Source organism: Theobroma cacao, chromosome 9 (genome assembly GCF_000208745.1).
Source record: "Theobroma cacao cultivar B97-61/B2 chromosome 9, Criollo_cocoa_genome_V2, whole genome shotgun sequence".
In the NCBI taxonomy this organism is placed as follows: Eukaryota; Viridiplantae; Streptophyta; class Magnoliopsida; order Malvales; family Malvaceae; genus Theobroma; species Theobroma cacao.
Genome location: NC_030858.1, coordinates 6,682,081 through 6,694,514, shown reverse-complemented (window position 1 = coordinate 6,694,514; position 12,434 = coordinate 6,682,081). Strand labels below are relative to the sequence as shown.

Sequence of the window (12,434 nt, the reverse complement as noted above, 5' to 3'; positions counted from 1 at the left end):
TGAGTGTATGCATATATATATATATATATATATATATATTTATTATTTAATACAATTTAAATCTATAAATACTCATGTGACATATCATATAATGATTAACAAATAAAAAAAGTTTTTTTCATTTATATATTATTTTCAGTTTTTCTTATGCATGTTATTTGTTAATAATGTCCCTCTAAAATTAAAAAAATCCGAAGATTTAGAAGCTAACTTATTTTTTATTGTGATTGTCCAAAGTAAGCAGAATGATATTTTAATGATAAAGTTGATTGGAACAAATCAAATATCATCGATCATGATTAAAGAAACTTTCACAAAAAAGACCATAAAAGAACAAAGATATTACTAATTTATGTACCTTGTCCTAACAAGATATCCATCCAATGTTCCAAATTCCCAACAATGCCGAAGACCTAAATGGACGGAATAGCCATCATCACGTGAGAATACGAGGCCCATATTCGTCTTTTCATCTGAAATCGTCCGCTTTCCTATTATTCTCTTCCCAATAATGTCCCCAACATTAAACTCCCATTTCCCGGTACAACTGGAGCACCCCCAAAAAAGTCTCCCGTCTTTATTTTAGCCCAACTTTTCAATATAAGCTCTACAGTTTTGAAAGGTACCAATGGGAGCAACGAGAAAGATCTGGACCGCCATGGATATCGAAGCAAACCAAGCTAAGCAAAACAACGGCAATTCAACCGTCGATGATTCAATCCCTCACTCTGCTCTCTCAGTCGATACCGCTCTTTCTTTTCCCCTCATGGTTTCTTGCGTCATGTTCGTTTTATTCTCCTCTGCTCTTCTTTTTTTTTTTTTTAATTTCATTTCGAGCTCCTAGCTTAGCTTATGTTAGGGTTTGATTTTCATATGGAATCCCGCGGATCTTCAAAATCTATTTCATTGTTTGTAAGCTAAGTGGGACCAGCTCAAACGCTACGAATTTCAAATATATTTCGTTTTTATGACATTTTTTTTTGGTTTATACATTTTCCCAGCGAGTTGTGTAAGGATCTGTTTGGGAAATGGGCGAAGTTGGACGATTCTTGCTTCTCCGTCGAGACTGTATCTGGTGGCATCACTAATCTTCGTGAGCACTCCGCTTTTTGCTGTTTTTTAGATTTTTTTTTCGATTGTCTTGTTGAGGTGAATGGAAAATTTTCGCTCTCTTTCGAGAAGCTTAAAAGTGAGTTAATTTATTAGTATGTTTTTTAGATCGGTTTTTTCAATTGGATTTACAGTTATTACGTTTAAAAATTTGAAAATAACAAGGAAAGAGGAAAAAGAAGGTCCGTACTGCGAGGCTACAAAATGTCATTTGGTTGCTTTTGGTTATTTATAATTTTATTTGATTTGTTCTGGTTTTATTTTGCTGTATATGATTGATTTTGTGGTAATTTATTCACTAAGCATGATTAATTTGATGTAGTGTTAAAGGTATCTGTGAAGGAAGAAAATGGAGATGATGTGTCTGTAACAGTTAGATTATATGGACCTAACACAGAATATGTCATCAACCGTGAACGTGAGTTACAGGTATTGGCCCTATGCTTTTCACTGCATAATTTTCTGTAGAGAAAGTGTCCTCTGGAAATTGCAATTTTTATCTGAAGGATATTGGTGTGTATAAGGTAATCATCAAATTGCTAAAACCTTGCTTAAAATACAATTTAAAAACTCTTTTAATATTGTGCTTTCACAGTCTGAATTTTCTCTGGAGTGTTTTGGTCAACTAAGTAATCAATGACTTAATGGACAAGTAATCTAATGTAGCTGAAGAATTTGGTGGTTGATGATTTCTTTTGAAATATTTTGTTACATGCATGCAATTGTGGTGGGTCAAGGATATCCTAAGAAATTTTAAAGTACATGGAAATTCAAAATGATAGTATCATATGCCTTTTTGATGTTCTTCCAAACTAAATTCTTGCTAGTTATGATTTATCCCATTTTTTTTTATTGTCTTTATTACTATCTTGTTTCTAGGTGATCAGCCTTTTCGTTCCATTCTCTACTTTGTGATTGCTCACTTTGTATTGTGTTTAGGCAATCAAATACCTCTCGGCTGCAGGATTTGGTGCCAAGTTGCTTGGAGTTTTTGAAAATGGCATGGTGCAATCATTTATAAATGCGCGTACCTTAACTTCATCAGGTAAGAATTAGAGAGATCACCCGTGGAAGTAAGACTTGCAAATGAAGTTGTGTTCTATAAACATCAGTAATTTGAGAGGGTTTATGCCTTTGAGTATCTTAAAATCTCATGTTCTATACAGGCAGCATCCTTAAGAAAGCTGTTTGCCTCACTTGAAGTTTTTATTGTCCTATTTATTTCACGACTATCATTGATATTTGCCCTAGTCTCATACTATAGTTAATTAAATTTACGAAGGCATTGACTTTGTGGCAACTAATTACTACCTTAAATAGTAACGATTGTTCTTCAACTCAAGTGCAAGTTAGTGTTGGGCCTGCAAGCTGTGTACTGATATAATTTTAATTTTCCTTGGCAGACATGAGAAACCCAAAGCTGGTTGCTGAAATAGCTAAGCAACTTCGTAGGTTCCATCAAGTGGAAATTCCAGGTTCAAAAGAACCTCAGCTATGGGTTGACATCTTCAAGTTCTTTGAGAAAGGTTTGAAAACCAACTTCTTCAACATGGTGTTTGACAGTTTTTGCAGCTTAATATAATTTGAAATGGACTGCCTTCCAGTTCAGTGGCTTCAATATCCATCTTTGTTTTGTTTATTTTCAAGTTTTGGCTTTTAAGAGAGCACTTTTCGTCTGGAATTTTGATTGATTGTGGTCTGCTATTGCCAATGGCCCCCAGTAAAGCGGGGCACATTTAGTTTCTTCTCAAGATTATTGCCTAGTGGTACATGATATATATCTAATGTTAGAGGCCTTCTATTGCAGCATCTGCTCTCCAATTTGAAGATATTGATAAGCAGATGATATATGAGACAATTTTGTTTGAGGAAGTGCATAAGGAAGTTACACAACTGAAGGTGAGATCTTTTTTAATATTGTTTGATTCATCTGGTGCTGATGAAGGGAAGGTGTGATGCATCTATTGGCTCTGGGAAACTGTTGCTCATGTGCTGTTTGGTCATTGTCTTCTGGTTATATGTTGATTCTTGTAAGATCGAGAACTTTATCCCATTTATGAGAGTGTCTCCTGATGATGGACCAGGAATTGACAGGCCTTCTTAATGCTCCGGTGGTGTTTGCCCACAATGATTTACTTTCTGGAAATTTGATGCTTAATGATGAACATGGTATGTCTGAACTTATAATTTTGAGTTTGTTCATTCTGCTAGTCCCACCATTTTTCCCCTTGTTCTGTTTACTCTGGAAGAACCTCCATACATACTATTCATGTTTTGGTTGGTTCCAATTGCAGTAGACACGTTCTGTATTCTACATGTGTTTATCTCTCTCTCTCTCTCTCTCATAGACAAACACTCACACACGCAATCATGTGAGTTGCACATGCGCATGCGCACTTTTTCACTCATATGTTTCCAGATGAGTGTAGTGTCTTTATCCATACAAGTTTTCTGTATGTTGATATTGGGTTGATATTGGGTGACTTTAGCTCTTTTTATAGCACATAGATAAGCAAATTATATGCGCTGAAAATGAACCAACACTGGTGGTTAGACATATGAAGGATATCTAAAAACTATTGTAATAGTAGTTAAAAACAAAACACTATTGCATGATAGATATGAAAATATTAAGATGCCAATATGAGACTTAGTAGGCATAGGCTGCTGGCAATGTGGTAAATCCTGCAAAAAAGTAATCTGTACTGGGTTTTTGTTTTTCTTGTTAAAGATAAGGCGTCATTCAAAAGATGGATCATGATGCTCCATAGACCTTTCTTGTGTAATTCTGAATATTGCCTACCTCCAACCAAAATAAGTTTGTTTAATATGATTGAGATGTGATGGTCACTCACTTCAGAGCATGTAAGAACCATCAAAAGCATCCTTGTGTGTATTTTCAAATGTTATTACCTGAAACTGTGTCAATTGTGCACTAGCTAGTGTCCAAGAAGTAGTGTCTATGTTTTCATCTGATACAAACACAACTTGAAACATGTTGTGCACAGTGACCGTGGTATGACATACAATTTCTATTCAACAAGACATCAGTGGGTTGAAGATCTGGCTTTATCATTATGAGAAATTTATTATTAATGTTACTGCTTCTACAACATTGGCATGTTACCATGATAAACACGTATGATGTCTTAAAAAATCAATAACCTCTAGACAGAAGAAATGCGATATTGTCTTGGTGCCTAATTACTGGATGGAATACAACCATAGTTTCTTCTGCTTACCAATAAACTTTTTCCAATTTCTTGTTGTGTGTTTACTTTAACTGTTTATCTCGTTAATGTCCAGATAAGCTATACTTCATTGATTTCGAGTATGGATCGTACAATTACAGAGGCTTTGACATTGGAAATCACTTCAACGAATATGCAGGCTATGACTGTGACTATAGCTTGTATGCTTCTTCTATAGTTTCTGCTTTGCAGTTCTTTTCTTGTGTAACAATGATGAATAGTTGAATAGGTTGCAACCAACTGATTGTTGATCATGGTGTTAATGTAGGTATCCTAGTAAAGATGAACAATATCTTTTTTTCAGGCATTATTTACAACCTGAAAAACCATATGAGGTATGTAAGAATAACTGACTCTTGCATTTGTGGTTTGAACCATAATGTTCAAGTTTGACAAGATGGCCCTGAAATAGAATACATTGTCAGTTTGTTACAACTCACGATGGTTGAATCAATTCTATGTGCATTATTTGAGCCATATGGAGGGTTATTTTATCCCATTATTAATAGGAGTTACTGCATCATTTTTTTTATGTGTGTTAATTGAACTTATTGTTGTCTTCAGATGATTGGTGCAAACTGCATATGTTCTTGCTATGACTGTATGTATGCCATTTATTAGCTAGGGGCTGCGTTGATGTTATCATTCTTGGATGTTAGATTGATATGAGGGCCATTTCTAACTGCTATTAGCCACTCATGACTGATCTTACTGGTAGCTTTCATAATACTAGATATCCAAATAGATTTTTTCATTATTATATGGTTGCCTTAGAACCACAACTGGGATTCCGTGTAACATACTTTTTTTTTTTATATCAGCATTGGTGCAAACAATCACATGTTCATCATTCAAGACATTTTAAGTTGAAACTATGAAAAACCAATTGAAGATTGCTAGGAATTGATCTTGTTTGTACGTTGGCCTTTGTGGGTTCAGAAAAAAAAGATAGTTTTGTGCTTGAGATATATTAAACTTAAAACGAATGATATGTGCCATGTTTTCAGTTTGAAAAATCTCTACATTTAAGCTCCTTTTGTTAACCACAGGTATCCGAAAAAGATCTTGAAGCTCTCTATGTCGAGACAAATACATTCATGTTAGCTTCACACTTGTATTGGGCTTTGTGGGCAATAATCCAGGTATCTTTATTCCCAGCTATGCATTTCAAAGCCCAAGAAATCATGACATATATCTAAGTCTTTGTCCTTTTTGCTGTTAATTATAGGCAAGGATGTCTCCCATCGATTTTGATTATCTTGGTTATTTCTTCTTGCGGTATAATGAATACAAGAGGCAGAAGGAGATGTGCTTCTCACTTGCACAATCTCACTTATCAGGACCTGGAACAGCATAAGATTGTTAGTGTACACGCAAATAGCAAAAATTCTTTATGTTATGGATTTGTAGGGACAGTGTTTTGATTCCTTTTGTCAGTATTCTTGTAAAATATTCTTTTGAACCCATTTCTAAGAAACAAAATTGAAAATTAAGATTGAAAGAAATAAAGCAATTTCAGGTGATCCTGGCTTAGCAGAACCATGTGTCTCAAACCCAAGTAGGTCGTCCGAACAGCTGGGCAAGTCCCATTTGGGTATTCCCTCAGATGTATCCTTTCATCTTTGATTCTCTTGCTGGACTCCCTACCATGTCTCAGATATCTTAACCCGGTATCCTTTCGCATAACAGGATTGAAGCAAGGTGTGTTTAGTTGGTAATCAGCTTCACATTGCTTATTAAAGGGATATATTTGGTATTTTCTCTGGTACATAGGACAGTGTTCTATCATCAATCATCTTTTTCTGCTTTTTTGTCACATTGGGACTCATCTATTACGCTAGCGGTAGTTTAGCCTTACTGAAGAATCCAACCCAGCACAATTACATTGATTTATCAGACACATTAATTTTGATAAATAACGCTATCCGTGGAAACTTGTGATCTGATTGCTGGAGCTCAATCGGCTGAGATTTAATGTCATATTAAGTTGCTAAGTCTTTTCCAGGAATAAGCATATTCTACTGCCATATCAAGCACTCATGACATATGATAGCTTCAACCTTACAACAGGCCATCGTGAGTAAAAGTTTAAGCGACGGAAAGAAGGAAAGGCTGAAATGGGCAGCAAGACAAAGTCCGTGTTGTCACTACCAGAGAGGGGCGGCTCAAGTTTGAATTCGAGCTCAGTCTGGCTCATTAGAAACAGTCATCCAGTCAAATCTAAGTGAGCTTGTAATCATTTGGCAGAGTTGAAGATATGAGAAATTAGCTAAGCCTTAATATGCTAAAATCATACTCGTTCATCATCTCTTTTACATTTAAACTACATCTTGAAAAAAAACATTACACTATGTTGACCTGTTGTGCCTGGACGGTGCCATGCTAACTATATTCGTCCTGTCAAGGCACCAATTGCTCCATGGTTTCCTGTTAAGTTTATATCGAAGCTTTGAAACGCATTACAGAGATAGTGGCAGATGAAATTGTCACACTGACCTGCTCATAAATGGTGACAGATAAAAAAGACCGATGCAGTTTCAGGCTTGCAATCATTTGAAGAACTAAAGAACAAGTGAACAGGCTTTTTCAATTTTCTACATGTAACAACTGTGTATTATATAAATATTTGTAACACTAACAACCTATCAAAAACAGAAATCCTCATTGATACCACCCATACCTCATGGTATATCCAATCCTTTGACATTGATACGAACCTACAACAAAGGATTTATGTGCAAGAGAAGCAACATTCTGGCAAGCTATTGGCTTCTCAACCCTACAACAAAGGATTTATGTGCAACAGAAGCAACATTCTGGCAAGCTATTGGCTTCTCAACCCCATCACATTCAAGAGATACCAGAAGGCATGAACTACAGAGCCAATCCTATATTGGAAAAATTTACAGCCATTATGCTTGGAGAACCTGGCAGTGAACTATGTGGCTTTTCAGCCGGTTCCTGCCAGCAAGGCTAGACCAAAGATTTGTAACCAAGGTCTTGAAATGACCCTTCCCTGCTATAGTTTCCCATAAATGTTCAGCAGTAGCTCCCCTCAGATCGTCAGATTTTGAAACATCAACCAGGGATATACTCATATTATTCCGAATAATGCAAAGTTTTCCATTAAGCGGAACAAAAGCTGCCGCCTCCAAAGCCCGAGAATTGCCCAAATGTATCCTACTGTCAATATGCTTACTCCAAGAATCAGTCACTTCATCATAAACCTTAAGCTTACAACCATCCTTGCAGTCCAAAGCATAAAGGTGCCCATTTAAGAAGGCACATGGATTCCTCCAGCCTGCAACCATTCCATTATAGACAGGGTACCAGCTGTCAGTTTCTGGTCGGTAGACCTCGCTCAGCACCTGTCGGTGAGGTCCAAGCCCCTTCAAGAACCACTTCCCCTCATATACAACCCCAATGAAGGGCACCATTGCTGTGCTCATTTCTGAAATAAAAGACCATCTATTCTTGTTGGGATCATAGACTTCAGCTGACCTCAATGACCGATGTACCCCCTCGTTCTCTCCACCAGCAACATACAAGCAATTGTTTATAACACATGAACCAAAGAAATGTCTTCGACGAAGCATATCTGGGGCACGGTGCCATTTATTTGTTCTGGCACTATAATATATGACTCGTCGCATTGATCCCTTTAATGGATCCTTACCACCAAACAAATAAAGGTGACAACCACTGAGGACAGCACATCCAAACCCAAGGGCTTCAGAATATTCCTTAGGGACTGGAGGGAGAGGCTGCCAGAGCTGGTATATGGGATCAAAGGCATGCCAAGAAATTTTTCCATCCCGATCTCTCTTAATCACGTAAATCCATTCTTCAGCAATTCCAAGGCTCTTACGGAGAGAATAAAAGAAGTTACCAGACAAAAGTCTATACCATCTTTTGCAGACCAGACGGAGCTTTCTGTGCTCAACCCTGGGGACCCGTATTAGGCAAGCAATAGCAAGATCATCGGGGAGTCCTGGGAGCAGAGGAGATTGGTGACGGCTCCTATCACCGCGTGCTGGCTTGTTCCTTGTTGGATGAATAGATGGTTTAATATCAGGTTGAAGACAGAGCTTTGTACCAGGTACATATTTTTTTGCCCCAGCAACAGTTTTGAGTCCAGCATCTACTCTACATAAACAAGCGGTTGTATCAACCTGCCACAAAGATTCACAATTGATGAGATTTTTTCTAGATACTTTCTTACTAAAGTAACAGGAAGCCTGTATGTTGCACTAGCTGGTGTCAGCATCAACAAAGAAATGCATTCCGAGCCACCAATATGCCAATTATATGATTTATTTGATGATAGAGAACAGTTCTAGCACGTATAATCTGGCTAATAATGTTTGACATTCAATTCTATGACATTTTTACTTGTTTAACCTAGATGCCAACATAAAAGCAACGATTACCCTATTAAACTGATATCTCACTCTTTTTGTTTTATCAATATGATGAATGTGCAAAAAAACAGTATTGCAAGATTTAAAGGACAATCTGAACCATTTAGGATCTATATAGTGAGGCTTGTATCAGGAAAAAAACCAAAGACATTTCCACCAACACTCAAGGAGCTTGAACCTTGAGTGGAATTAGCACATAGCAGATGCTTGTTGAGTCCAACGCTGATTGTATAAGACAGCCAGTCACATACACAAGCTTGAACCCAAAAAGAGCTCAGAAATTGATATAAAGCTCCTTACCACAAAAAAATATGTTGAATGAAATTAAACGAAAGAAAAAGGTTCTCAACTTTAAGGATAGTAGCACCTGAGCATTTGGCTCATTAGTTGGTACATTATCCCCTATCTAAAAAGCAAGGTTCGAATCCCCCTTTCCCCAATTATAAAAAAAAAAAAAAACTTTAAGGATAGTAATTCAGTTTCTAAACTAACTGCACTGGATCCTAGAGGTAGTGCGTTGGTTCCTATTGCAATCATTAGAACACAGAAAACCACCCTTGAGTTTGAGTTGGTTTTAGCATTCCCAGGGATTCAGTAAAAGAGCCCCTTTAAGTTTGGATGGTTAAGACAAAGGCACGAAGGATGTAAGTTCCACAAACATGTTTCTAATGTTTCTAATGATTATCATAACATTTCTAATGTTAAGATAATCATGACTTCATCCACATATGCACGCACAATAAAACACCATAACTTCAATAAGATAACAAATCAGTCTACATGAGAAAATTTTTGAGAGAGACTTCAGCTAAGAATTGTCAAACTATCTATATAACAGGAGGATGATACAATCAATCACAATAGTCAAAAGAGAGCTAACTTTCCAGCCTCTGAGAAATATGAGGTCCATGTAGCTTTAATCAGTTGAAAATCAAACAGACAATGAATTGAACCCCCCCCACACAACACACCCAGTAGTTTATAACGCAACCATTAGCTATTATCACAAAAATCCGTTAAATAACACCTCTTCAAGCAGATAATATGATTGAATTCAAAGCAGAAAGGATGGAATAATTAACTTACCAAAGGAGGTTGAATCATTCTGTCCATGCTTTCCGCGTTCAACAACTAGCCAACACCAAACTCACCACAACCCACCTCCAGAATCAAGCCCTATCTCTCAACCATCATTCTTTCACCCAATAAACATAAACTACAAATCACAAATTTCACTATCATCACCACTTCACTTCAAAGTTTTCCATTTTCGAACGAACAATTTCCGAGATCTATACAGAACAAGGAAATGCCTCTTAGTCTTTCCAAAATTCACAGCTTGAATGAAAATCCTAAATGTAAAGACCTAAACCTTAACCATCAATCACCTCGATAATCTCAAAAAGAAGGAAATTTGCCAGAGTGAAAGGGGGCTCAGAGCTCAAAAACCAGTCAGCCAAAGTTTTGAATACCAAATAAATCCAACATTTTTACCAGATAATCTGCAAAACTAGCGTGTAAAATCAAAAACCCAAATACAAAAACCCCATAAAACAGCCTGCCATGGGCTCATAAGGGAGAAAACAGAAGCCCCAGAATCTTATCTTTTTCTCATTTAAGAAGTAAAAAAAAAAGAAAAAGAAATTGGCAAAAAAGAAAACTTAAAATGCGAGACAGCAAACAAAATGGGGGCAAAGAGAGCACTGAAAGAGGAGATAGAGTCCCATTAAAATGTTTCAGTGGAGTTAAGGGCCCATCTCACTCAACGGCACAACCTACCAAGCACAAGAGTTTATTCAACAAATGAGAGAGAGAGAGAAAGAAAAGAAAGAGAAAGACCAAAGAAAAGAAGGAAAGAAAGAAAGAAAGAAAAGCAAACCTAAAACATTAAAAGGAGGAGAGAAAGATGAGACTTAAATGATGACGCTTTGGTGGTTTGTTTTTACGGGAGAAGAGAAGCAAGAAATGCGTTTATAACAGCAAGCCACACAAGGGCAATAGCTGTTGCCTGTTGTTGAAGAATGAACAAGTCTTTTAGGACAAAGATTTTGTGTGAATTTTATTTTTTTCAAAATAAAAAATTGGGAGAATTGGACAAAGATTCAAAAACGAAACAAAATTGTGGGTCCCACATCTCCGCAACTCCAACAAATGGGTTCTTTTTCCTCTATTTTTATATAAATATGAAAAGGGGTTTTTTAGTACACGCCGAACCACCACATTATATCTTTTGGGTTAATTGCGGATGAGTGTAACGACACCAAATTAAAGAACAGTTGGTGTATTGATGAAGATTTTTTCAATGCAGTGTAATAGACTTTATTTATTTTCCTCTTTCCCTTCTATTGTCAATAAAATAATTGTTAAAGTACAAGTCTCAGATATAATATATCAATTATTAGCCTATTTTATGTACAATTTATTTCAATTACTATAATATAATAAATAAATAATAACATATTGACGTGCAGCATAAGGTACATGTCATTACAATAAGATGTGCATATATATCAATAATTTATTTTAAATAATTTATTTTATATATAAATATTAACATATTGATGTACATGTTTTATAATATAATATAATTTACACATATTACTGTAACCGAATGTAAATATTAATGAATTATTTTAAACAATTTATTCACATCACTATTACACAACGAGTTATTGTACATTTTATTAATGATGTACAAGTTATTAAAATGATATGTATATATCGATAACCTATTTAGTTAGTTTTTTAATTTTTTAAGTTTTGATAAGTTAGAAAAAAAACTAACAATAAAGCTATTATTTTCAATTTAATATATATTTTATGTATTTTAAAATATTAAACAAATAAAAAATATACTATTAATAACTTAAGAATTTTTTTTTTGTAATTCAAAGTTTACTGTTTAAATGAAAAGATTGTGATACCAAAAAAAAAAAAACTAAAAGACTGGTTGTCATAATATTGTGCTGCAAGTTTGTATATCATAAGATGTTTAAGGACAAAACTTTAAACTCCCACCAAATTAATTACACTGAACTAAAAAAAATTCTCAAGCATTACACCTGGAGTTTCATTTTCTGTCTTTATTTCATCAAATATTCCTTTTCTTGTCCTCCTTACACTTGTCTGTAATAAACCCAACGTATGACACACATCACCTAGTCGCCTGATCCACGAGGGGGGGGGGTGGTATTTTGGTCATTTGAGGATCTTGTCTGAAGATGATGATCAGGATGGGCCATGCCAAATCGATCTTCTTAGTGAAATATAAGATCACAGTGATTGGATTATGATAGCCATGTATAGCTATCACATCTATTTTGCTCTTCGCTTTCTTCTTTTCAGACTGAACAATTTTGGAGTGCAATTTTACACTTATAGTATTTTGTTTCTTCTCATGTGTAGAAAGCAGAACTTGGTAGCTTGTATTTTGGAGTTTGGAGTACAATATTTACTTAATAGACAAGGATTATGGTTAATTCTCATGTTATATGTTGATAATGGCTTTTCAATAGAGCTTATAAACTCAGAATAATACTATAATACATGTGGATTTACCTTTTGTTGTTTGTAGGACAAAAGGTTTTAGATAGAACTCGTTTGTTACGACGAATTGAAAGTGACTGTGGGATGAGAGTAACAGTTACCACTT

The 12,434-nt window shown here is 35.6% G+C and overlaps 2 protein-coding genes across 3 annotated transcripts; one reads left to right on the top strand and one right to left on the bottom strand.

Annotated features, from left to right (window-relative positions):
* Window positions 543-5,900, top strand: LOC18588734 (probable ethanolamine kinase). Its single transcript, XM_007013342.2, has 11 exons — window positions 543-783; window positions 1,002-1,093; window positions 1,433-1,539; window positions 2,050-2,155; window positions 2,514-2,636; window positions 2,918-3,009; window positions 3,195-3,279; window positions 4,417-4,522; window positions 4,630-4,696; window positions 5,411-5,503; window positions 5,590-5,900. The coding sequence occupies exons 1-11, from the start codon at window positions 629-631 to the stop codon at window positions 5,716-5,718; spliced, it is 1,155 nt and encodes a 384-aa protein (XP_007013404.2). The 5' UTR covers window positions 543-628; the 3' UTR covers window positions 5,719-5,900.
* On the bottom strand, window positions 6,645-10,794 carry LOC18588733 (F-box/kelch-repeat protein At1g55270). Of its 2 annotated transcripts, none has more exons than XM_007013339.2 (3): window positions 10,662-10,794; window positions 9,869-10,074; window positions 6,645-8,533 (listed from the first exon to the last, which is right to left on the bottom strand). In XM_007013339.2, exons 2-3 carry the CDS (start codon window positions 9,893-9,895, stop codon window positions 7,274-7,276), a joined length of 1,287 nt encoding a protein of 428 aa, XP_007013401.1. In that variant the 5' UTR covers window positions 9,896-10,074; window positions 10,662-10,794; the 3' UTR covers window positions 6,645-7,273. The 2 variants fall into 2 exon arrangements, with proteins under 2 accessions (XP_007013401.1, XP_007013400.1); XM_007013338.2 differs by lacking the exon at window positions 10,662-10,794 and adding an exon at window positions 10,171-10,632.

Bases quoted from the DNA above. Each gene is read 5' to 3' on its own strand.
- LOC18588734 (XM_007013342.2), top strand. From the start codon at position 629: ATGGGAGCAACGAGAAAGATCTGGACCGCCATGGATATCGAAGCAAAC. The intron at 2,637-2,917 runs GTTTGAAAACCA...CTTCTATTGCAG, and splicing joins CTTCAAGTTCTTTGAGAAAG to CATCTGCTCTCCAATTTGAA. The intron at 4,523-4,629 runs GTATGCTTCTTC...GTGTTAATGTAG, and splicing joins TATGACTGTGACTATAGCTT to GTATCCTAGTAAAGATGAAC.
- LOC18588733 (XM_007013339.2), bottom strand. From the start codon at position 9,895: ATGGACAGAATGATTCAACCTCCTTTG. The intron at 8,534-9,868 runs GTAAGTTAATTA...TCTTTGTGGCAG, and splicing joins GAATGATTCAACCTCCTTTG to GTTGATACAACCGCTTGTTT.